The 25,904-nt window shown below is 52.5% G+C and overlaps 1 protein-coding gene across 1 annotated transcript in view; it reads right to left on the reverse strand.

Annotated features, from left to right (window-relative positions):
* SLC6A2 (solute carrier family 6 member 2) overlaps positions 1–25,904 on the reverse strand; it is a 378,218-nt gene that overhangs the window by 298,684 nt on the left and 53,630 nt on the right. The window contains exon 5 of the mRNA XM_075325426.1: positions 22,130–22,223. Coding sequence (XP_075181541.1) covers positions 22,130–22,223 — 94 coding nt within the window. The remainder of the gene's footprint in view (positions 1–22,129; positions 22,224–25,904) is intronic.

The raw sequence follows: 25,904 nt of genomic DNA on the forward strand, positions 1-25,904 counted from the left end.
TGCAGCATAGCCACAGACAGACAAGTCTGGATCTGTTTGTGTGTACGATCTGAGGTTTATTACATTCTTTCCTTATAATGGCAGCAGGCCGTAAAAGAGACCCAGTTTGGGAATATTTTAATGAAGCTCCTTCGCCTATCGGTAAGGCAGGCATGCGTGCAAAATGCAAACGATGCAACAAAGATGCAAGGCCTGGTGGCGTGAATGAGACAACATCATGAGAAGTGCGGTGATGAAGATGACCAAAGAAACACTTCTGAACAGGCAGGATCTTCAGGTTGGTAAACATTTTTATTGAATCCTATTTCTAAAGACTGAAATGTCATGTGTGAGAAAAATTATATTTCTTATTATTACTGCATGTTACTGTCATTTGGTACAGTTATGAAGAAAAACAAATATTCCTTTTGGGGTAGGGGCAGTGATGTGTTGTGTACAATAAGCAGAAATTGTATAATAAAACAATAAAATAACAGCATTGACTTTTTGTTTAGGGGAATTCATGGATTCTGGAAACTATCCACCTCCAAGATCACCATCATCCTGTTCTACAGTTTCAGAGTTATCCATCCAGGATAGTGCTTCATTAGCAGCAGCAGCATCATCATCAGACACCCACAGCCACATATCACCATCACCCAAAAGGAAGAAAAACCTTTACCTCCTGGAACCACCATAGATAGGTTTGTGATAAGAACTAACAGATTAGAAAAAAAGAGTTGATTGATGAAAAAATTGCCCAGTTTATTTATGCAACGAACTCTTCTTCCCGTCTGACTGAGAACCCACATTTCATTAATGTGGTTCAGTCACTGAGACCAGGATACAGTCCACCCAGCAGAGCTGATGTTGCAGGGAAACTGCTGGATCAAGTGTATGACAGAGAAATGGAGCAATGTGCAACAGCTCGAGGGTAAAATTGTTAACCTAAGTATTGATGGGTGGAGTAATGTCCACAATGATCCTATTGTATGTGCTTGTATAACAACAGAAGAAGGTAAAGTCTTCCTTGCACAAACAACTGATACGTCAGGAAATGCACACACAGCAGAATACTTACAAGAAGTGGCAGTAAAAGCTATAACAACATGTGAACAAAAATTCAAATGTCTAGTATGCAGTTTGGTCACTGACAATGCTGGAAACGTATCCAAGATGAGAAGAGATTTAGAAGAGCAGGGAGGGAATACAAAGCTGCTAATAACATATGGTTGCAGTGCTCATTTGCTGCACCTCTTAGCCAAAGACTTAAGTGTTCCAGAAATAAAGGCTAATGTTGTTGAAATTGCTAAATACTTCCGTAATAATCATTTTGCTGCAGCAGCTCTGAAAAGGATGGGTGGAACCAAGCTAACGCTCCCACAAGATGTTAGATGGAACTCTGTGGTGGACTGTTTTGAGCAGTATATCAAAAACTGGCCTATTCTGATGACACTTTGTGAAGAAAATCGAGATAAAATAGATGGCACTGTCACGGCCAAAATCCTCAACATTGGGCTTAAGAGAAATGTTGAACATATGCTGAGCTTCCTGAAACCCATCTCTCAAGCTTTAAACAAAATACAGAAAAAAAAAGAGAATTTTGTTTACTTACCGTAAATTCTTTTTCTTATAGTTCCGTCTTGGGAGACCCAGACCTTGGGTGTTTAGCTTCTGCCTCCGGAGGACACACAAACTACTACACCTAAAAGTGTAGCTCCTCCCTCTAAGCTTATACACCCCCTGGTGAGCCAGTCCCAGCCAGTTTAGTGCAAAAGCTGAAGGAGAATAGCCACCCACAAGTAGAACAGAGCAAGAGCCGGAACAACCGGAGACCCTGTCCACGACAACAGCCGGTGAAAACACGCGGAACAAGGAAATTGCCAACAGGCAGCAGGGAGGGTGCTGGGTCTCCCAAGACGGAACTATAACAAAAAGAATTTACGGTAAGTAAACAAAATTCTCTTTCTTTATCGTTCCTTTGGGAGACCCAGACCTTGGGATGTTCCAAAGCAGTCCCTGGGTGGGAAATAAACAGAAAAACTAAGAAGTAGGCAGAACCTAACTTCACAAATGGGCGACCGCCGCCTGAAGGATGCGTCTGCCCAAGCTCACATCTGCCGAAGCATGAGCATGCACTTTGTAGTGCTTCGAGAAGGTATGCAGGCTAGCCCAAGTGGCAGCCTGACAGACTTGTTGAGCTGTAGCCTGGTGCCTAAAAGCCGAAGAGGCACCGACAGCTCTGGTCGAGTGTGCTTTGATCCCCGGCGGGGGGGGCGCCTGCGTTCTCTGGTAGGCGTCCGAAATGGTCGACCTAATCCAACGGGCTAAGGTCGGCTTAGAAGCAGGGAGGCCCTTGTGCCGACCTGTGGTTAGCACAAAAAGAGAGGTGCACCGCCTAAGCGCAGCGGTGCGAGACACATAGATCCGGAGAGCACGCACCAGATCTAGAGTATGTAGAGCTTTTTCAAAGCGATGAACAGGGGCTGGACAGAAGGAAGGTAAGGTAATGTCCTGGTTAAGGTGGAAAGGAGAGACCACCTTAGGAAGAAAGTCCGGAGTCGGACGGAGAACCACCTTGTCTTGATGAAAGACTAAAAAAGGTGACTGAGGAGAGCGCAGCCAAATCAGAGACTCTCCTGAGGGAAGTTATGGCAACCAGAAAGGCCACTTTCTGTGAAAGACGATACAAATAAACCTCCGTAAGAAGCTCAAAGGGGGGTTTCTGCAAGACCGTGAGAACCAAGTTAAGGTCCCAGGGGTCCAAGGGCCGCCGGTAAGGCGGAATGATGTGAGACGCGCCCTGCATGAAGGTGCGGACCTGAGCCAGCCGAGCGAGACGCCGCTGGAACAGAACTGACAGAGCTGAGACTTGTCCCTTGAGAGAGTTGAGGGACAGTCCTAGCTGCAGACCGGACTGTAGAAAAGACAGAAGGGTCGGCAAGGAGACAGGCCAAGGAGGATGGCCGGTAGAGCGACACCAGGACAGGAAAATTTTTCAAGTCCTGTGATAGATCTTAGCGGAGGAAGACTTGCGCGCCCGAGTCATAGTGGAGATGACTTCACAGGGGGATACCAGAAGCCGTCAAAATCCAAAACTCAAGAGCCACGCTGTCAATTTGAGGGCTGCAGAATTCGGGCGGAAAAACGGACCTTGCGAGAGTAGATCTGGACGGTCCGGGAGATGCCACGGCATCTCTACGGACAGTTGGAGCAGATGCTGATACCAAGCTCGCCTGGGCCAGTCCGGTGCAATGAGGATGACTAGACGACCCTCCATTCTGATCTTGCGCAGGACTCTGGGCAAGAGAGCTAGAGGGGGAAACACTTAGGACAGGCGAAACTGGGACCAGTCCTGAACCAGAGCGTCTGCGGCGAATGCCTGAGGATCGTGGGAGCGAGCCACGTAAACAGGAACTTTGTTGTTGTGACGGGATGCCATTAGGTCCACGTCCGGAGTGCCCCATTTGCGGCAGATCGACTGAAATACTGCCGGGTGCAGGGACCACTCGCCACCGTCCACGCTTTGACGGCTGAGATAATCTGCCTCCCAGTTTTCCACGCCTGGGATGTGGACTGCGGATATGGTGGACCTGGAGTCTTCCGCCCATTGAAGAATGCGTTGTACCTCCATCATTGCCAGGCGGCTGCGTGTCCCGCCTTGATGGTTGATGTAGGCAACCACTGTCGCGTTGTCTGACTGGACTCGAATGTGCCTGCCCGCCAGCAGGTGGTGAAATGCTAGGAGAGCCAGAAACACGGCTCTGGTTTCCAGCACATTGATTGAAAGGGCTGACTCGGACAAAGTCCAAGTGCCCTGTGCTCTGTGGTGGAGACATACCGCTCCCCAGCCGGATAGACTGGCATCCGTGGTGAGAATCACCCAGGACGGGGCCAGGAAGGAGCGCCCTTGGGACAGGGAGAGGGGCCGAAGCCACCACTGAAGAGAGTTCCTAGTCCGTGGCGACAGAGCCACTAACTTGTGTAAGGAGGAAGGCCACTTGTCCCAACAGTGGAGAATGTCCAGCTGCAGGGGGCGCAGATGGAACTGGGCAAAGGGAACAGCCTCCATAGACACCACCATTTGACCCAGCACCTGCATCAGACGCCTGAGAGTATAACGCACCGCCAACTGGAGTGACAGCTGTTTGTTTAAGGGCAACTTCACAAGTGCCGGCAAAGTCTCGAACTGCATCCCTAGGTACGTGAGACTCTGGGTCGGAGTGAGGGTGGATTTGGAAAGATTGACCAGCCACCCGAATTGGGCTAGAGTGGCGAGAGTGAGCGAGACACTCCGCTGACAGTCTGCGGTGGATGGAGGCTTGACTAGAAGGTAGTCCATGTAAGGGAGCACTGCCAACCCCTGGAGGTGCAGAACCGCAATCACTGCTGCCATGACCTTGGTGAATACCTGAGGGGCCGTGGCTAACCCGAAGGGAAGAGCCACGGATTGGAAATGATCTTCTCCTATTGCAAAACGTAACCAACGCTGGTGTGAAACTGCAATTGGCACATGTAGATAGGCATCTCTGATGTCGATGGACGCCAGGAAATCCCCTGGGGTCATTGAGGCAATGACTGATCGCAGAGACTCCATGCGAAAATGCCGCACCCGAACATGCTTGTTGAGAAGCTTGAGATCCAGGATGGGCCGGAAGGTACCGTCCTTTTTGGGAACTAGGAAGAGGTTTGAGTAAAAACCTCAACCGTTCCCGGGCGGGAACTGGTACAATTACTCCGTTGGCCTGCAAGGCTGCCACGGCCTGTGAGAAGGCGGCGGCCTTGGAGCAGGGGGGGAGTTGACAGAAAAAAATCTGTTTGGCGGGCTGGAAGAGAATTCTATCCTGTAGCCGTGAGAGATGATATCGCTCACCCACTGATCGGAGACTTGTTGAAACCAAGCGTCGCCAAAGTGGGAGAGCCTGCCACAGACTAAGGACGTTGCTGGAGCGGGCAGAGAGTCACGAGGAGGCTGCCTTAGTGGCAGGACCTCCTGCGGTGTTCTGTGGACGCGCTTTTGGGCGCCAGTTGGATTTCTGGTCCTTCGCTGAGTTAGCAGACGAGGCGGAGGGCTTAGAGGACGACCAGTTGGAGGAACGAAAGGAGCGAAACCTCGACTGATTCCTACCCTGGGCAGGTTTCCTGGTCTTGGTTTGTGGCATGGAAGTACTCTTCCCACCAGTAGCTTCTTTAATAATTTCATCCAGCTGTTCACCGAACAGCCGGGAACCAGCAAAAGGGAGCCCAGCAAGGTACTTATTTGAAGAAGCATCTGCCTTCCACTCTCGAAGCCACAAGATCCTGCGGATAACGAGGGAATTAGCCGAAGCCACCGCAGTGCGGTGAGAAGCCTCTAGCATGGCAGACATGGCATAAGATCAAAAAGCTGAAGCTTGAGAAGTTAAGGCAACCATCTCGGGCATAGATTCCCTGGTGAGGGAATGCATCTCCTCTAGAGAAGCAGCGATGGCTTTGAGAGCCCACACTGCTGCAAAAGTAGCGGAAAACGCGGCCCCCGCCGCTTCATACACGGATTTGGCCAGAAGGTCAATCTGACGGTCAGTGGAATCCCTAAGGGAAGTGCCATCAGCCACCGACACAACGGTCCGGGCTGAGAGTCTAGACACCAGAGGGTCTACCTTTGGGGAGTGAGCCCACTCCTTGACCACCTCAGGTGGAAAGGGAAAACGGTCATCAGAACCACGCTTTGGGAAGCGTTTGTTAGGACAGGCCCTGGGTTTGGTCACAGCGGTCTGAAAACTGGAGTGGTTAAAGAACACACTCTTTGCCCTCTTAGGCGAGGTAAACTGGTGCTTTTCTGCCAGAGAGGGTTGCTCCTCTGATACTGGCGGATTGAGATCCAGTACAGAATTAATGGAAGCAATCAAGTCACTAAGATCTGAGTCACCCTCGGAAAGATCGATGGGGCACATGGAGTTAGCCTCCGAGCCCCCTGTAAAGGCATCCTCCTCATCTTGCGAGTCAGCTCTTGAATAAGAGCCGCGGGATGAGGAGGGAGAGGAAACCCTGCGGCTCCTCTTAGGAGGAAGGGGTTTGTGCCCCGATGATGAATCCTCTGAGCTCCGGTGGACGGAGGTCAGATGATAGGGATCTTAAAGGACCCTTGGCAAGAGCATTAGAGGCACCCTGTGAAGGGGGCTGATGCATATTCATCAAAGTCCTGGACAGAAGTCCCATGGACTCAGCAAAGGACTGGGAGATAGACCTAGAGAAGGACTCTACCCAGGCCGGGGGTTCAGCCACAGGTGCAGAAGCAGCCTGAGAGACCACTGGGGGTGAGGCTCCAGGCTGTGGCACCAAGTTAGAGCAGACATCACAATGTGGATAGGTGCTCGGTTCAGGCAGCAGGAGCTTACATGCAGCGCATACAGTATAAAGCTTTGGAGCCTTGCTCCTCGTGTGAGACATGCTGCTGGAGTGGGGACAGCTTCTACAAAGAGAATGAACCCCAGGGAGTATATACAGAGGTCCACAACCAGAGACCGGCTGTGGCTTACCAGACCGCTGGAAGCGGTGTTGTGTGCCCTCCAGATCCCGAAGCCCGGACCCCCAATGCACAGCATCTCAGCAGGGATGCAGAGTGCAGGATGGCCCAGCGCAGAGTGAACCCTGGCCAAGAAAATGGCCGCCGGAGCGAAGAGAGGGGGCAGGACGGGGGCGTCCCTGTAGGAAAGCGGGATCTGGAGGGCCATAGAGACCTGCAGGGGAGGAGTCACGCACAAGCAGTGGGGAGTGTCCCTCCCCTGTGCAGGACGGCCGCCGGGAGGAGCCGTGCCTGTCCCTTTGCATGAGTGACATGCGAGGGCCGGTAACAGAAACTAGGCCTCCGGCGAAGCCGAGGCCTAAATTTGAGCAGCGAGGCCGACGCGCAGGCACCATCGGCGCGGTTCTCGGGCGAAAGCCAGAGAACCCGCCGGAAATGCCAAAATAAATACAGCAAACACACTCTCCCCATACAATAAAGGACATAGACCCCCAACATAAAACGTCTCAGGTACTTAGCTGCTGAGACGCAGGGCCAGGTCCCTGGGTATGAGTGCTCCGGTCCAGCAGAGTCCTAAAGGGGCTGTGGATGGAGACTGGACTCCTGACAGGCATGGAGACCGCGCTGGCTCCCACTTCAAGCCAGAGCCCAGGAGGGATGGTGAAGGAGAACGGCATGTAAGGCTCCAGCCTTGGAAATCAACCTTACAACACCACCGACACAGTGGGGTGAGAAGGGACATGCCGGGGGTCCAGACGTGGACCCGCACTTCTTCAATCTCTTACCAAAAAGCAAAAAATCATATGAGAATGCATGTGTGGATGTATGCCTCCTGAACACAAAGCGATAAACTGGCTGGGACTGGCTCACCAGGGGGTGTATAAGCTCAGAGGGAGGAGCTACACTTTTAAGTGTAGTACTTTGTGTGTCCTCCGGAGGCAGAAGCTAAACACCCCATGGTCTGGGTCTCCCAAAGGAACGATAATAGCCGTTTTATTGCGGATGCTGTTGAAATTTGGAAGGAACTGAGTGAACACTTAAAAACAGAACTACACATGGACAGAATTAAATTACAAGCAGTAAACAAACGAATGGGACAAGCACTGACTCCAGCTCATATTTTGGCAAATATTGTCAATATCCAATATCAGGGTCAAAACCTAAGTGCTGAGGAAGAGAAGTTAGCTATGACATGGGTATCCAGCAATCATCCATCTTTAATGCCAACTATAATAAACTTCAGAGCTAAGGGGGAACCATTCAAGAAATTATGTTTGCTGAAGATATTTTAAGGAAGGTCACACCAGTAAACTGGTGGAAGTCACTTAAGGGCTTGGATTTAGAGACCGTTCAAGTAATGATTTCACTTTTAACAGCAGTAGCTTCTTCTGCAGGCGTAGAAAGAATATGCTCTTCCTTTGGACTCATTCATTCTAAATTGAGAAATCGGTTGGGACCCAATAAAGCAGGAAAGCTTGTTTTTCTTTTCCAGATTATGAATAGGAACAAAGAAGATGATTATGATGATGATGAAGATGACGACAAGTGAGCTACAGAGGACAGCAGGGACAGTAGTATTTAAGTTTTTCATGTGTCGGCTGGGCTGACAGACTAAGTTTCTTAATATATATATATTTTGTTTAGCCAAATTAGTTAAACATGGATGTTTGTTTAAGCAAATAACTTATGCTGTAATGTTATTGTTTCAGTTGAATAAATCTATTTAAATTGTTATTAAGGTCAGGATTATTTTTCTCCTTCCTAAGTACAACAGAACAGTGGTGTCCAAATATGAATGATTAACCCATGAAACTGGGGAGAAAAAAGTAATAGAAAAAGTGATTCTAAAAATGTTCATCTACTTGCATGTTATAGTAGCAAGAACTAATTTAGGTAGAAACTGATTTAAATCACTGATTTAAATCAAGCCTTACTGACTAGTGATTTAAATCGTGATTTAAATCAAATCCACCCTGCACCTGGCATCAAGTCCTGGGGTTAGTAATGTCACGCATCTATCAGATACCCGACATCACCAACCCAGTCACTAATAAAAAAAAAAAAATAGACAACAAAAAAAAAAGTTTAATTTGAAAAAAAAACACTCCTCACATTGTTCTTGTCAATAAATTGGTGAAAGAGGGAATCAAATCCGGGTCCGGCATAATCCAATAAGGGGGACACATGACTATCCATACCATAGACAATGTCCCCCCAGTCAATGAAGTACAGAATGTTCCAAATTGGCTGGGAGGGCAAAGCAGTGACCTGAGCTAACATCAATAGGTCAGCCCAGGTCACTGCAGGGGATGCAGAGCGCTGCCAGGAGGTTAGATGAGATCATTACCTGCTGTGACGATCTCCTCTTCAGTCCTGTCAGCGCGGTCACTGCCTTCTATGCCCGCCGCGTTCTCAGCAGTATCACCCGTGACGTCACCGCTAGTGACGTGAGAACGCAGCGGGCATAGGCGGCATTGACCGCGCTGACAGGAGTGAAGAGGAGATCGTCACAGCAGGTAATAATCTCATCTGCCTCCTGGCAGCAGCGTTCGTCATCTCCGCGGCAGCCAACACTGCAGGGAGAGAATCTGCATGCGGGCACTGCGGGACACTGCAATGAAGGCAGCCGCGGGGCTGGAGCTGGTCACAGACTGCACGGACACTCCTGCTATCCTGGCAGGGGGCCCGGTGCTGGTGGTGACACAGTGGGCGGGGAGAATACGGGGTGCGAGGGAATGTGTGGGAGGGTGCAGCGAAGGGGGCGGGGACTCACGCACTGTACCCGCCCAGCAGGGCGGCATCATGATGTTCCAGATTTGCATGTCAACATGGTCCTGCCCATGTTGACATGAAATGACCGGAAGCAGCAAAATCGCGGCAGGAGCAGTCACATGACCACTCTGAGCCGGGAGAGAGGGGCTGACAGCAGGGCAGGTAAGTGCTCTATCTACTTACCTGCCCCAATGTAGCCTAATCGTGTAATAATAAAAAAAAGTCAAAATAAGCCGGATAACCCCTTTAAGCTTTGATATTTATGAGTCTCTTGGGTTGATTGAGAACATAGTTGTTAATAATAAAAAAAAAAATCCTCTAAAACTACAACTTTCCTAATAATTCTGCACACGGTGTAGATGATGCAAACAGCTGCCGACCGGTGGAGAGTCCAGAGTCTATACCCGCCACCAAAAAAAAAAAAAAAAAAAAAAAAAAATCACACAAAGAAGGGAATTTTGTTTACTTACCGTAAATTCCTTTTCTTCTAGCTCCTATTGGGAGACCCAGACAATTGGGTGTATAGCTTCTGCCTCCGGAGGCCACACAAAGTATTACACTTTAAAAAGTGTAACCCCTCCCCTCTGCTATACACCCTCCCGTGCATCACGGGCTCATCAGTTTTGGTGCCAAAGCAGGAAGGAGGAAACTTATAAATTGGTCTAAGGTAAATTCAATCCGAAGGATGTTCGGAGAACTGAAACCATGAACCAAAAGAACAATTCAACATGAACAACATGTGTACACAAAGAACAGCCCGAAGGGAACATGGGCGGGTGCTGGGTCTCCCAATAGGAGCTAGAAGAAAAGGAATTTACGGTAAGTAAACAAAATTCCCTTCTTCTTTGTCGCTCCATTGGGAGACCCAGACAATTGGGATGTCCAAAAGCAATCCCTGGGTGGGTAAAAGAATACCTCGATAAAAAGAGCCGAAAACGGCCCCCTCTTACAGGTGGGCAACTGCCGCCTGAAGGAGTCGCCTACCTAGGCTGGCATCTGCCGAAGCAGAGGCATGTACCTGATAGTGTTTCGTGAAAGTGTGCTGACTCGACCAGGTAGCCGCCTGACACACCTGCTGAGCCGTAGCCTGGTGTCGCAATGCCCAGGAAGCATCTACGGCTCTGGTAGAATGGGCTTACAGCCCTGCAGGAATTGGAAGCCCACAAGAACGGTAGGCTTCAAGAATCGGTTCCTTGATCCACCGAGCCAAAGTTGACTTGAAAACCTGAAATCCCTTACTCTGGCCCGCGACAAGGACAAATATCGCATCCGACCGGCGCAGGGGCGCCGTGCGAGAAATGTAGAGCCGGACTGCTCTCACCAGATCTAATAAATGCAAATCCTTTTCACATTGGTGAACTGGATGAGGGCCCAAGGGTAAGAAGATATCCTGCTTGAGATGAAACGGGGATACCTTAGGGAGACAGTCCGGGACCGGACGCAGAACCCCTTATCCTGGTGAAACACCAGGAAGGGGGCTCTGCATGATAGCGCTGCTAGCTCACTCTCCTGAGTGATGTGACTGCCACTAGGAAGGCCACCTTCTGCGAAGGGCGAGATAGAGAGACCTCCCGCATCGGCTCGAAAGATTGCTTCTGAAGAGTCGTCAGCACCCTGTTAAGATCCCAGGGTGCGAACGGACGCTCGTAATATGGGACTATGTGGTCAACCCCCCTGCAGGAACGTGCGGACCTGCGGAAGCCTGGCTAGACGCTTTTGAAAAAACACGGAAAGCGCCGATACTTGTCCCTTGAGAGAGCCGAGACAAGCCCTTGTCCATTCCGGATTGAAGTGAAAGAAAGAAGGAAAAGTGGACAAGGCAAACGGCCAGGGAGTAAAACCCTGATCAGAGCACCAGGATAAGAAGATCCTCCAAGTCCTGGGCTAAATCTCGGCGGACGTTGGTTTCCTTGGCTGTCTCATGGTGGCGATGACATCTTGAGATAACCCTGATGACGCTAGGGGCCAGGGCTCAATGGCCACACCATCAGGATGAGGGCCGCAGTATTCAGATGGAAAAAAGGCCCTTGAGACAGCAAGTCTGGTCGGTCTGGGAGTGCCCACGGTTGACCCACCGTGAGGTGCCACAGATCCGGGCACCACGATCTCCTCGGCTAGTCTGGAGCGACGAGGATGGTGCGGCGGCAGTCTGACCTGATCTTGCGTAACCCTCTGGGCAGTAGAGCCAGAGGAGGAAATACATAAGTCGAAACTGCGACCAGTCCTGAACTAACGTGTCTGCCGGCAGAGCTCTGTGATCCTTGGACCGAGCCATGAATGCCGGGACTTTGTTGTTGTGCCGAGACGCCATTAGATCGACGTCCGGTGTTCCCCAGCGGCAACAGATCTCTAGAAACACGTCCGGGTGAAGAGACCATTCCCCTGCTTCCATGCCCTGGCGACTGAGAAGAAGGGAATTTTGTTACTTACCGTAAATTCCTTTTCTTCTAGCTCCTATTGGGAGACCCAGACGATTGGGTGTATAGCACTGCCTCCGGAGGCCACACAAAGCAATTACACTAAAAAGTGTAAGGCCCCTCCCCTTCTGGCTATACACCCCCAGTGGGATCACTGGCTCACCAGTTTTAGTGCAAAAGCAAGAAGGAGGAAAGCCAATAACTGGTTTAAACAAATTCACTCCGACGTAACGTCGGAGAACTGAAAACCATTCAACATGAACAACATGTGTACCCGAAAAACAACCAAAAATCCCGAAGGACAACAGGGCGGGTGCTGGGTCTCCCAATAGGAGCTAGAAGAAAAGGAATTTACGGTAAGTAACAAAATTCCCTTCTTCTTCGGCGCTCCATTGGGAGACCCAGACGATTGGGACGTCCAAAAGCTGTCCCTGGGTGGGTAAAGAAATACCTCATGTTAGAGCTGCAAAGACAGCCCTCCCCTACGGGGAGGCAACTGCCGCCTGCAGGACTCTTCTACCTAGGCTGGCGTCCGCCGAAGCATAGGTATGCACCTGATAATGTTTGGTGAAAGTGTGCAGACTCGACCAGGTAGCTGCCTGGCACACCTGTTGAGCCGTAGCCTGGTGTCGTAGTGCCCAGGACGCACCCACGGCTCTGGTAGAATGGGCCTTCAGCCCTGATGGAACCGGAAGCCCAGCAGAACGGTAGGCTTCAAGAATTGGTTCTTTGATCCATCGAGCCAGGGTGGCCTTGGAAGCCTGCGACCCTTTGCGCTTACCAGCGACAAGGACAAAGAGTGCATCCGAACGGCGCAGGGGCGCCGTGCGGGAAATGTAGATTCTGAGTGCTCTCACCAGATCTAACAAATGTAAATCCTTCTCATAGCGATGAACTGCATGAGGACAAAAAGAAGGCAAAGAGATATCCTGATTAAGATGAAAAGAGGATACCACCTTCGGGAGAAACTCCTGAATGGGTCGCAGCACTACCTTGTCCTGGTGGAAGACCAGGAAGGGAGCCTTGGATGACAGCGCTGCTAGCTCAGACACTCTCCGAAGAGATGTGATCGCTACCAAAAAAGCCACTTTCTGTGATAGTCTAGAAAGTGAAACCTCCCTCAGAGGCTCGAAGGGCGGCTTCTGGAGGGCAACCAGTACCCTGTTCAGATCCCATGGATCTAACGGCCGCTTGTACGGGGGTACGATATGACAAACCCCCTGCAGGAACGTGCGTACCTTAGAAAGTCGTGCTAGACGCTTCTGAAAAAAGACGGATAGCGCCGAGACTTGCCCTTTAAGGGAGCCGAGCGACAAACCTTTTTCTAACCCAGATTGCAGGAAAGAAAGAAAAGTAGGCAATGCAAATGGCCAGGGAGACACTCCCTGAGCAGAGCACCAGGATAAGAATATCCTCCACGTTCTGTGGTAGATCTTAGCGGACGTGGGCTTCCTAGCCTGTCTCATGGTGGCAACGACCCCTTGGGATAATCCTGAAGACGCTAGGATCCAGGACTCAATGGCCACACAGTCAGGTTCAGGGCCGCAGAATTCCGATGGAAAAACGGCCCTTGGGACAGCAAGTCTGGTCGGTCTGGTAGTGCCCACGGTTGGCCGACCGTGAGATGCCACAGATCCGGATACCACGCCCTCCGTGGCCAGTCTGGGGCGACGAGTATGACGCGGCTGCAGTCGGATCTGATCTTGCGTAGCACCCTGGGCAAGAGTGCCAGAGGTGGAAACACATAAGGGAGCCGGAACTGCGACCAATCTTGCACTAAGGCGTCTGCCGCCAGAGCTCTGTGATCGCGAGACCGTGCCATGAAGGTTGGGACCTTGTTGTTGTGCCGGGACGCCATTAAGTCGACTTCCGGCCTTCCCCAGCGGCGACAGATTTCCTGAAACACGTCCGGGTGAAGGGACCATTCCCCTGCGTCCATGCCCTGGCGACTGAGGAAGTCTGCTTCCCAGTTTTCTACGCCGGGGATGTGAACTGCGGATATGGTGGAGGCCGTGGCTTCCACCCACATCAGAATCCGCCGGACTTCCTGGAAGGCTTGCCGACTGCGTGTCCCCCCTTGGTGGTTGATGTATGCCACCGCTGTGGAGTTGTCCGACTGAATTCGGATCTGCCTTCCTTCCAGCCACTGCTGGAAGGCTAGTAGGGCAAGATACACTGCTCTGATTTCCAGAACATTGATCTGAAGGGTGGACTCCTGCTGGGTCCACGTACCCTGAGCCCTGTGATGGAGAAAAACTGCTCCCCACCCTGACAGACTCGCGTCTGTCGTGACCACCGCCCAGGACGGTGGTAGGAAGGATCTTCCCTGTGATAATGAGGTGGGAAGAAGCCACCACTGCAGAGAGTCCTTGGCCGTCTGGGAAAGGGAGACTTTCCTGTCCAGGGATGTTGACTTCCCGTCCCATTGGCGGAGAATGTCCCATTGAAGTGGGCGCAGATGAAACTGCGCAAACGGAACCGCCTCCATTGCCGCCACCATCTTCCCGAGGAAGTGCATGAGGCGTCTTAAGGAGTGCGACTGACTTTGAAGGAGAGCCTGCACCCCCGTCTGTAGTGACCGCTGCTTGTCCAGCGGAAGCTTCACTATCGCTGAGAGAGTATGAAACTCCATGCCAAGATACGTCAGTGATTGGGTCGGTAACAGATTTGACTTTGAGAAGTTGATGATCCACCCGAACGTCTGGAGAGTCTCCAGTGCAACGTTCAGGCTGAGTTGGCATGCCTCCTGAGAGGGTGCCTTGACAAGTAGATCGTCCAAGTAAGGGATCACAGAATGTCCCTGAGAGTGCAAGACTGCTACCACTGCCGCCATGACCTTGGTGAACACCCGTGGGGCTGTCGCCAGACCAAATGGCAGAGCTACGAACTGAAGATGGTCGTCTATCACGAAGCGTAGAAAGCGTTGGTGCTCTGTAGCAATCGGCACGTGGAGATAAGCATCTTTGATGTCTATTGATGCTAGGAAATCTCCTTGAGACATTGAGGCAATGACTGAGCGGAGGGATTCCATCCGGAACCGCCTGGCGTTCACATGCTTGTTGAGCAGTTTTAGGTCCAGAACAGGACGGAATGAGCCGTCCTCTTTTGGCACCACAAAGAGATTGGAGTAAAAACCTTGTCCTTGTTCCCGAAGAGGAACAGGGCCCACCACTCCTTCTGCTCTTAGAGAATGCACTGCCTGCAGAAGGGCATCTGCTCGGTCGGGATGTGGAGAAGTTCTGAAGAACCGAGGCGGAGGACGAGAACTGAACTCTATCCTGTACCCGTGAGACAAAATGTCTGTTACCCACTGGTCTTTGACCTGTGGCAGCCAAATGTCGCAAAAGCGGGAGAGCCTGCCACCGACCGAGGATGCGGAGGGAGGCGGCCGAAAGTCATGAGGCAGCCGCCTTGGAAGCAGTACCTCCGGCTGCTTTCTTGGGGCGTGAGTGAGACCGCCAGGAATCAGAGCTCCTTTGCTCTTTCTGAGTCCCTTTGGACGAGGAGAATTGGGACTTGCCCGAGCCTCGAAAGGACCGAAACTTTGACTGCCACTTCCTCTGTTGAGGTTTGGTTGATCTGGGCTGGGGTAAGGAAGAGTCCTTACCTTTGGACTGTTTAATGATTTCCGCCAGTTGCTCACCAAACAGTCTGTCTCCAGATAGTGGCAAGCTGGTTAAACATTTTTTAGAAGCAGAATCTGCTTTCCATTCTTTTAACCACAAGGCTCTGCGCAAAACTACAGAGTTGGCGGATGCCATTGAGGTACGGCTCGTAGATTCTAGTACCGCATTGATAGCGTAGGTCGCAAACGCAGTCATTTGCGTAGTTAAGGACGCCACTTGCGGCACTGCTGGACTTAAGAAAGAGTCCACCTGTGCCAGACCAGCTGAAATAGCTTGGAGCGCCCACACGGCCGCGAATGCTGGAGCAAACGACGCGCCAATAGCTTCATAGACAGATTTCAACCAAAAGGTCCATCTGTCTGTCATTGGCATCTTTAAGTGAAGCCCCATCCTCCACTGCAACTATGGATCTAGCTGCAAGCCTGGATATTGGAGGGTCCACTTTTGGACACTGGGTCCAGCGCTTGACCACGTCAGGGGGAAAGGGATAACGTGTATCCTTAAGACGTTTGGAAAAACGCTTGTCCGGATAAGCATGGTGTTTCTGGATTGATTCTCTGAAGTCAGAGTGGTCCAGAAAAGTACTCAATTTACGCTTGGGATACAGGAAATGGAATTTCTCCTGCTGGGCAGCTGCCGCCTCTGCTGAAGTGGCTGGTGGAGAAATATCCAACAGCCTATTGATGGCCGCTATAAGGTCGTTTACCATGGAGTCACCATCTGGCGTATCCAAATTGAGTGCGGTGTCAGGACCAGACTCCTGATCACCCACCTCTGTCTCATCATATAGAGACCCTTCTCGCTGAGACCCTGACCCGCGTGACGACGTGGAGGGTCTCTCCCAGCGAGCTCTCTTAGGCGGCCTGGGACTGTCATCAGAATCAGAGCCCTCAGCCTGTGATGCCTGGGACCCCCTCGAAGTACGGATTAGTTCCAACTGAGGGGGACCTGGGAACATAGCCACAGCAGAGTCCATGGTCTGAGCCACTGGCCTGGACTGCAAGGTCTCCAGGATTTTTGTCATAGTCACAGACATTTTATCAGCAAAGACTGCAAATTCTGTCCCCGTCACCGGGGCAGGGTTCACAGGCGCCTCTGCCTGGGCTACCACCACCATTTGCTCTGGCTGACGAAGTGCCACTGGGACTGAACATTGCACACAATGAGGGTCGTTGGAGCCTGCTGGTAGATTAGCCCCACATGCTGTACAAGCAGAGTATACAGCCCGTGCCTTGGCACCCTTGCGTTTTGTGGATGACATGTTGCCGTCTCCTCAGAGCAATATAGGGGTATACAGCCAAGAAGCGACCGTACAGTGCAGTAATATATATATATATATATCTGGTACAGGAAAAAGTACACCAATACACACTGTGGCACTAGTGGGGCCAGCACTAATGTGCTGCTTACCGCCCGCTAAACGCGGGTGTGTGGTCGCCAGAAATCCCTAGTCTGGGTCTCCCAGAGCCTGTGTCCGTCCTCCAGCCAGACTGCATGCAGGAATGGCTGCCGGCGTCCTGTGGAGGGGGGGGGCGGGCCCTGGGCGTGCTCAGACCAAAAGCGGGAAACCTGCGTCCCACTGTGCCTAGTGAGAGGGCTGGAGCATGTAAATAAGGCTCCAGCCCTCGGCGCTGACGATTGCACAGCGTCTGTCCCATTCCCTGATTGACAGGGAGGGGGCGGGAACGAAGCGGAGCTAGGCCGCAAAAGCCGGGGACTAAATTTATAAGCACCGCCGCCGTAAAAGCGCGGTCGGCGCTAAGTCCCCGGCGCACTACAAGTCCCAGCCGCGCCGCCGCTCCGAGAGTGGCCGGCGCGGTAGTTCCCAGCACATGAATCCACACAGCTAAGCTGCTGTGATCCAAGCCCAGCGTGGAGCGCTACTGTCCCCGGCGCACTCTACACCCAGCAAGTCTGGCGTGTGCGTGCCTGTCTGTACGGGGACACAGAGTACCTGAAAGTTGCAGGGCCTTGTCCCTGAACGGTACCCCGGCTCCTTATCCAGCAGGTTCAATGGGTCTGTGGACGGAGCCCGGCCTCAGGGCTTGGAGGCCGGTAAGATCCCACTTCCTCAGAGCCCCTCAGGGGGATGGGGAAGGAAAGCAGCATGTGGGCTCCAGCCTCTGTACCCGCAATGGGTACCTCAACCTTACAAACCACAAGTGGGGTAAGAAGGGAGCATGCTGGGGGCCCCTAGTATGGGCCCTCTTTTCTTCCATCCGATATAGTCAGCAGCTACTGCTGACTAAACAGTGGAGCTATGCGTGGATGTCTGACCTCCTTCGCACAAAGCAGAAAACTGGTGAGCCAGTGATCCCACTGGGGGTGTATAGCCAGAAGGGGAGGGGCCTTACACTTTTTAGTGTAATTGCTTTGTGTGGCCTCCGGAGGCAGTGCTATACACCCAATCGTCTGGGTCTCCCAATGGAGCGCCGAAGAAATCTGCTTCTCAGTTTTCTACGCCCGGGATGTGAACTGCGGAGGTGGTGGAGGCTGTGGCTTCCGCCCACAGCAGAGTCCGCCGAACTTCTCGGAAGGCTTGACGACTGCGTGTGCCGCCCTGGTGGTTGATGTACGCAACCGCCGTGGCGTTGTCCGACTGAATTCGGATCTGCCTGCCTTCCAGCCACCGCTGGAACGCCTTTAGGGCTAGAGACACTGCCCTTATCTCCAGAACATTGATCTGAAGGGAGGACTCTGGCTGAGTCCAGGTTCCCCGAGTCCTGTGGCGGAGGAAGACCGCTCCCCACCCTGACAGACTCGCGTCCGTCGTGACCACAGCCCCGGCTGGGGCCAGAAAGATTTGCAAGGGAAATAGAGGCGTTCTTGTTTAGGGACGTCGACCTCCTGTCCCATTTGCGGTGTCCGATAGAAGCGGACGCAGACGAATCTGCGCAAGGGAACTGCCTCCATTGCTGCCACCATCTTCCTTAGGAAGTGTATGAGGCGCCTTAAGGGGTGTGACTGGGTCCGAAGGAGAGAGTGCACCCCTGTCTGTAGTGAGCGCTGTTTATGCAGCGGAAGCTTCACTATCGCTGAGAGAGTATGAAACTCCATCCCGAGGCATGAGAGTGTAGGACCGGCACCACTGTTGCCATGACTTTGGTGAAGACTCGACCTGATGGCGAAACGCAGGAAGCGTTGATGCTCTGGTGCAATCGGCACATGGAGATAAGCATCCCTGATGTCGATTGATGCTAGGAAGTCTCCTTGGGCCATCGAGGCGATGACAAAGCGGAGAGATTCCATCCGGAACCGTCAGGTTCTCTGTCTGTTGAGCAGTGTGAAGTCCAGAACGGGGCGGAGTGATCCGTCCTATCTTGGTACCACGAACAAGCTGGAGTAAAAACCGCGACTACGTTCTTGAAGGGGAACGGGGATCGCAACTCCTCCTGCCGTCAGAGTGTTCACCGCCTGAAAACGTGCATCGGCTCGCTCGGGGGGCGGAGATGCTCTGAAGAAACGAGTCGGAGGACGAGAACTGAGCTCTATCCTGTAACCGTAAGACAGAATGTCTCATCCATCGGTCTTGGACATGTGGGGACCGCTCCCCTGACCTGGACCGCCATGCAGAAGAGGTTCTCTGGCTCTTCTGTGGCCCGTTGGACGATGAGGATTGGGACCTAGCTGAGGGTGCTGAGGTCTCTTTGGTTTGGGCTGGGTAAGCACGAGTCCTTTCCCTTGGACTGCTCAATCGTTTCATCCAATTGTTCGCCAAACAAATCGGTCGCCAGAAAAAAGCAAACCGGACAAGAGCTTCTTGGAAGCAGAATCTGCCTTCCATTCGCGTAGCCACATGGCCCTGCGGACTGCCACCGGAGTGGCGGATGCTACCGCTGTACGGCTAGCTGAGTCCAGGACAGCATGCACGGCGGAGGATGAAAATACCGACGCCTGAGACGTCAAAGACGCTAATTGCGGAGCAGAGTATGACCGCATTAATCTCAGACCGAGCAGCTGAGATAGCCTAGAGTGCCCACACTGCTGCAAAGGCTGGGGCAACGGACGCGCCTATGGCTTCATAGATGCATCTCATTAGGAGCTCTGCCTGTCCGTGGCATTCTTGAGCGTTGAACAGTCAGCCACTGCTACTACTGATCTAGCCGCCAGTCAAGAGACTGGAGGGGCACCTTGGGACACTGAGCCCAACCCTTAACAACGTCAGAGGGGAAGGGACAACGTGTGTTATAAGGAGTTTAGTAAAAACGCTTGTCCGGGAAAGCCCTGTGCTTCTGGACAGCATCTCTGAAGCCTTGAGAGCCACGTCCGGACAGAGTCCTGGGTTGCGACCTCCGCCTCATCCTCTATAGAGTCCTCAAGCTGAGACCCTTGATGAAGTCGGGGAAGATTCTAAGCAAGGCCGCTTAGCCGGTCTGGGACTGCGGTTCGTGCCGGAGTCCACCACGTAATAACTAGAGGCCACCCCAGGAGCACGCTTCGTCGCAGACCGAGAGAGGCCTGGGGGCGATCCCGCAGTGCCCGGGGCCTGTGTAAGGGGCCGGTCTGGACTGCAAGCTCCTAGTATCTTAGCAGACCATTTGTCCATAGCCTGAGCCATGGATAGTGAAAATGACTCAGAGTTTCTCAGCAAAAGCTGCAACTCTGTCCCTGCCGCCTGGACAGGGGACGCCGGCGGAGCTCAACCAGTGCCCCCGGCTCCGGCTGAGCGAGTGCCACATGGCCCGAGCAATGCTCACAGTGATCACTGAGGGATACATATGTACAGCCGAACTGTGAAAATGCATACAAACATTATATATCTAGATATACAGTTCAGCACTCTAGCGGGCCCAGCACAGAGAAGAAGCCCCCTGGCGTACCGACCGCTCAAGCAGTGTGTGCTGCTTAAAAACATGGCTGTCGGCGTTTACAGTGGAGGGGGGAGCCGTGGGCGTAACCCCAAAAGTGCGGGAATCTGGTGCCCCGAGTGAAACGTGAGGGGGGCGGAGGACAGCCGAGTGTGCTCCAGCCCTCACTGTCGGCCTCAGACTGACCGTCCCGCCCTTCCCCCTGACTGGCAGGGCCGGGGGCGGGCGTTTAAGGCGCTAGGCCGCAAAAGCCGGGGGCTAGAGTTAAAAACCGCGGCCGGCAAGCAGGCGCGGTCGGCGCAGTAGTCTGTACTAACCCCGCAGGCGCTGCCAAGTCTGAGGCCAAGGTGCTCCATGCACCGTCCCCAAGGGGACACTGAGTACCTGTGCGGGGATCTGTGCCGTAGAGTGCTTAGTGAGGGGGGCGGAGGACAGCCAAGTGTGCTCCAGCTCTCACTGTCGGCGTTAGACCGACCGTCCCGCCCTTCCCCCTGACTGGCAGGGCCGGGGGCGGGAGTGTAAGGCACTAGGCCGCAAAAGCCGGGGACTAAAGTTAAAACCGCGGCCGGCAAGCAGGCGCGGTCGGCGCGGTAGTCCCGGCGTCATACCAATCACCGCAGTCGCTGCAGCGTCTGAGGTCAAGGTGCTCTATGCACCGTCCCCAAGGGGACACAGTACCTGTAGATGCAGGGCCCTGTCCCTGATGATACTCAGTCTCCTGTCCGGCAGAATCCCACAGGGGCTGCAGAAGGAGGCCGGTCCCAGTGTCTGGATGACCGGATAGGATCCCACTTCCCCAGAGCCCCTAAGGGATGGGGAAGGAAAACTGCATGTGGCTCCGGCCTGTGTACCCGCAATGGGTACCTCAACCTTAACAACACCGCCGACTTAGTGGGGTGAGAAGGGAGCATGCCGGGGGCCCTGTTAGGGCCCTCTTTTCTTCCATCCGATATAATCAGCAGCTGCTGCTGACTAAAATGTGGAGCATTGTGTGAGTGTCAGCCTCCTTCAACACAAAGCATAAAAACTGATGAGCCCGTGATGCACGGGAGGGTGTATAGCAGAGGGGAGGGGTTACACTTTTTAAAGTGTAATACTTTGTGTGGCCTCCGGAGGCAGAAGCTATACACCCAATTGTCTGGGTCTCCCAATGGAGCGACAAAGAAATAGCGTTCTGATGGACACTGATCTTGCATGCAGCGTGCGCTCGGAGCAGTGTACGTTCACCGCTATAGACCGCTCTGTGTGCAAGCTGCATGCCATGTAAAAGATGTGAGCAGAAGATTAGCTGGTGCTTACGCTTTGCTCGGTGGATCCTTGCCATGAATAAATTGTGTTATAGGTTTTTTGATTCTCAGTTTCTCCGACAATCATTACATGTAAAATGATTTAAAGGGAACCGGTCACCAGATTTGGTGACTATAAGCTGCGGCCACCACCAGTGAACCCTTATATACAGCATTCTAGAATACTGTATATAAGAGCCCAGACCACACTGTATAACATAAAATATACTATTATACTCACTTAGGGGGCGGTCCGGTCTGATGGTTGAGGCTGTTCTCTGGTCCGGCGCCTCCTCTCTGCCGTCCTCTCTCGACAGCGTGAATGACGCAATCTATATCTTGTATATCGGCCAGCATTGTGGTCCTGCGCAATCGCACTTTAATCTGTCCTGCTCAGAGTAAATCAAAAGTATTGTACTGCGCAGGCACGAGGAATACTGTATATAAGAGCCCACTGGTGGTGGCCGCAGCTTATAGTCACCAAGTCTGGTGACAGGTTCCCTTTAAATTCAGTGCAGCTTTATAGCAGCTACGTTACATAATGCCGCACTGCATCTGATGGAGCAGGGGTTGTTTTTTTTGGGCAAATCACTAAAAAAACCTTAATAAAGTAGAAGAAGGCTCAATGAAAATCTAGCACTGCAGCACCGTGCGACTATGAAGCTGAGGTATGCGGGGGAACCATGTAATACATTGTACAACCCAGTAATGATATACACAAGTAATAGGAGCCTACCCGCTTAGCTGTGCCGTGCCGCTGTCCTCTGGATTTCTATCATCAACAGCAACCTCTTTTGGCCTCTGAGAAACAACTATGGAAACTTCATCCTCTGAGGATAAAAATGAGAAACAAAATGACAATATGTGATAGATACCTCTGCCTTAGTAGAGATGAATATTCACAGCACTCTGGCCACATCGATAGACTGTGGCCACCGAATTGGAGCTCTTCGAGCCTCCTTCCTGCCGGCATGCCTGATGCCTCCTCTTGATTAGTAGGCCATTAAGTTGGAAGTTCTCAAGGCCTGCTGATCAGAAGAGGTGACGGGACGCCATCAATCAGGAGAAAAACGGATTTTTGTGTACTCACCGTAAAGAAGGGAATTTTGTTACTTACCGTAAATTCCTTTTCTTCTAGCTCTTATTGGGAGACCCAGACGATTGGGTATAGCTACTGCCTCCGGAGGCCACACAAAGCACTACACTAAAAAGTGCAAGGCCCCTCCCCTTCTGGCTATACCCCCCCGTGGTATCACGGGTTCTTCAGTTTTAGTGCCAAAGCAAGAAGGAGGGAAGCCAATAACTGGTTTAAACAAATTAACTCCGAGTAACATCGGAGAACTGAAAAACCGTTCAACATGAACAACATGTGTACCCGCAAACAACGAAAACATCCCGAAGGACAACAGGGCGGGTGCTGGGTCTCCCAATAAGAGCTAGAAGAAAAGGAATTTACGGTAAGTAACAAAATTCCCTTCTTCTTCAGCGCTCTATTGGGAGACCCAGACGATTGGGACGTCCAAAAGCTGTCCCTGGGTGGGTAAAGAAATACCTCATGTTAGGGCTGCAAAACAGCCCTCCCCTACGGGGGTGTCACTGCCGCCTGCAGGACTCTTCTACCTAAGCTGGCATCCGCCGAAGCATAGGTATGCACCTGATAATGCTTGGTGAAAGTGTGCAGACTGGACCAGGTAGCTGCCTGGTACACTTGTTGAGCCGAAGCCTGGTGTCGTAATGCCCAGGACGCACCCACGGCTCTGGTTGAGTGGGCTTTTAGCCCTGAAGGAACCGGAAGCCCCGCAGAACGGTAGGCCTCTAGAATTGGTTCTTTGATCCATCGAGCCAGGGTGGCTTTAGAAGCCTGCAACCCCTTGCGCGGACCAGCGACAAGGACAAAAAGTGCATCGGAACGGCGCATGGGCGCCGTGCGGGAAATGTAGAGTCTGAGTGCTCTCACCAGATCTAACAAACGTAAGTCCTTTTCATACCGGTGAACCGGATGAGGACAAAAGGAAGGCAAGGATATATCCTGATTAAGATGAAATGAGGATACGACCTTAGGGAGAAACTCCGGAATGGGGCGCAGCACTACCTTGTCCTGGTGGAACACCAGGAAGGGAGCCTTGGATGACAGAGCTGCCAGCTCAGACACTCGCCGAAGCGATGTGATCGCAACGAGAAACGCCACCTTCTGTGACAGGCGAGAAAGGAAACTTCCTTCAGAGGCTCGAAAGGCGGCTTCTGGAGAGCAACTAATACCCTGTTGAGATCCCATGGATCTAACGGCCGCTTGTACGGGGGTACGATATGACAGACCCCCTGTAGGAACGTGCGCACCTTAGAAAGACGTGCTAGACGCTTCTGAAAAAACACGGATAGTGCCGAGACTTCCCCCTTAGGGAAGCCGAGCGACAAGCCCTTTTCTAACCCCGATTGCAGGAAGGAAAGAAAAGTAGGCAATGCAAATGGCCAGGGAGACACTCCCTGAGCCGAGCACCAGGTTAAGAAAATCTTCCACGTTCTGTGGTAGATCTTAGCAGAGGTGGACTTCCTAGCCTGTTTCATGGTGGCAACGACCCCTTGGGATAATCCTGAAGACGCTAGGATCCAGGACTCAATGGCCACACAGTCAGGTTCAGGGCCGCAGAATTCCGATGGAAAAACGGCCCTTGGGACAGTAAGTCTGGCCAGCCTGGTAGTGACCACGGTCGGCCGACCGTGAGATGCCACAGATCCGGGTACCACGATCTCCTCGGGCCAGTCTGGGGCGACGAGTATGACGCGGCTGCAATCGGATCTGATTTTTTTTTTTTTTTTTTTTTTTGCGCAGTACTCTGGGCAAGAGTGCCAGAGGTGGAAACACATATGTGAGCCGGAACTGCGACCAATCTTGCACTAAGGCGTCTGCCGCCAGAGCTCTGATCGCGCGATCGTGCCATAAATGCCGGGACCTTGTTGTTGTGCCGAGACGCCATTAGGTCGACGTCCGGCACCCCCCAGCGGCGACAGATTTCCTGAAACACGTCCGGGTGAAGGGACCATTCCCCTGCGTCCATACCCTGGCGACTGAGGAAGTCTGCTTCCCAGTTTTCTACGCCCGGGATGTGAACTGCGGATATGGTGGATGTTGTGTCCTCCACCCACATGAGGATTCGCCGGACTTCCTGGAAGGCTTGCCGACTGCGCGTCCCTCCTTGGTGGTTGATGTATGCCACCGCTGTGGAGTTGTCCGACTGGATTCGGATCTGCTCTCTTTCTAGCCACTGCTGGAAAGCTAGTAGGGTAAGATACCCTGCCCCGATTTCCAGAACATTGATCTGAAGGGTGGACTCCTGCTGAGTCCACGTCCCCTGAGCCCTGTGGCGGAGACAAACTGCTCCCCACCCTGACAGACTCGTATCTGTCGTGACCACTGCCCAGGATGGGGGTAGGAAGGATCTTCACTGTGACAATGAGGTGGGAATAAGCCACCATTGCAGAGAGTCCTTGGCCGTCTGAGAAAGGGAGACTTTCCTGTCCAGGGAGGTTGACTGCCCGTCCCATTGGCGGAGAATGTCCCCTTGCAGTTGGCGCAGATGAAACTGCGCAAAGGGAACTGCCTCCATGGCTGCCACCATCTTCCCTAGGAAGTGCATGAGGCGCCTTAAGGGGTGCGACTGGCCTTGAAGGAGAGACTGCACCTCTGTTTGCAGTGAACGCTGCTTGTTCAGCGGAAGCTTCACTATCGCTGATAGAGTGTGAACTCCATGCCGAGATACGTTAGTGATTGAGTCGGTGACCGATTTGACCTTGCCAAATTGATGATCCACCCGAAAGTCTGGAGAGTCTCCAGCGCAACATTCAGGCTGCGTTGTCATGCCTCGAGGGAGGGTGCTTTGACGAGTAGATCGTCCAAGTAAGGGATCACCGGGTGTCCCTGAGAGTGCAAGACTGCTACCACTGCTGCCATGACCTTGGTGAACACCCGTGGGGCTGTCGCCAGACCGAATGGCAGAGCTACGAACTGAAGATGGTCGTCTCCTATCACAAAACGTAGAAAACGTTGGTGCTCCGTAGCAATTGGCACGTGGAGATAGGCATCTTTGATGTCTGTTGAGGCAAGGAAGTCTCCTCGAAACATTGAGGTAATGACGGATCGGAGGGATTCCATCCGGAACCGCCTGGCGTTCGCATGCTTATTGAGCAGTTTTAGGTCCAGAACAGGACGGAAGGAGCCGTCCTTTTTTGGAGCCACAAAGAGATTGGAGTACAAACCCTCGCCCTCGTTCCTGAGGGGGGACAGGGATCACCACTCCTTCTGCTCTTAGAGCGTCCACCGCCTGCAGCAGGGCATCTGCTCGGTGGGGAGGTGGGGCCGTTCTGAAGAATGGAGTCGGAGGACGAGAACAGAACACTGTCCTGTGCACGTGAGCACAATGTCCGTCACCCACCGGTCTGTGACCTGTGGCAGCTAAATGTCGCCAAAGGCGGGGGAGTCTGCCATCAACCGCGGATGCGGAGAGAGAGAGAGA

Source organism: Anomaloglossus baeobatrachus, chromosome 10 (genome assembly GCF_048569485.1).
Source record: "Anomaloglossus baeobatrachus isolate aAnoBae1 chromosome 10, aAnoBae1.hap1, whole genome shotgun sequence".
NCBI classification, from domain to species: domain Eukaryota; kingdom Metazoa; phylum Chordata; class Amphibia; order Anura; family Aromobatidae; genus Anomaloglossus; species Anomaloglossus baeobatrachus.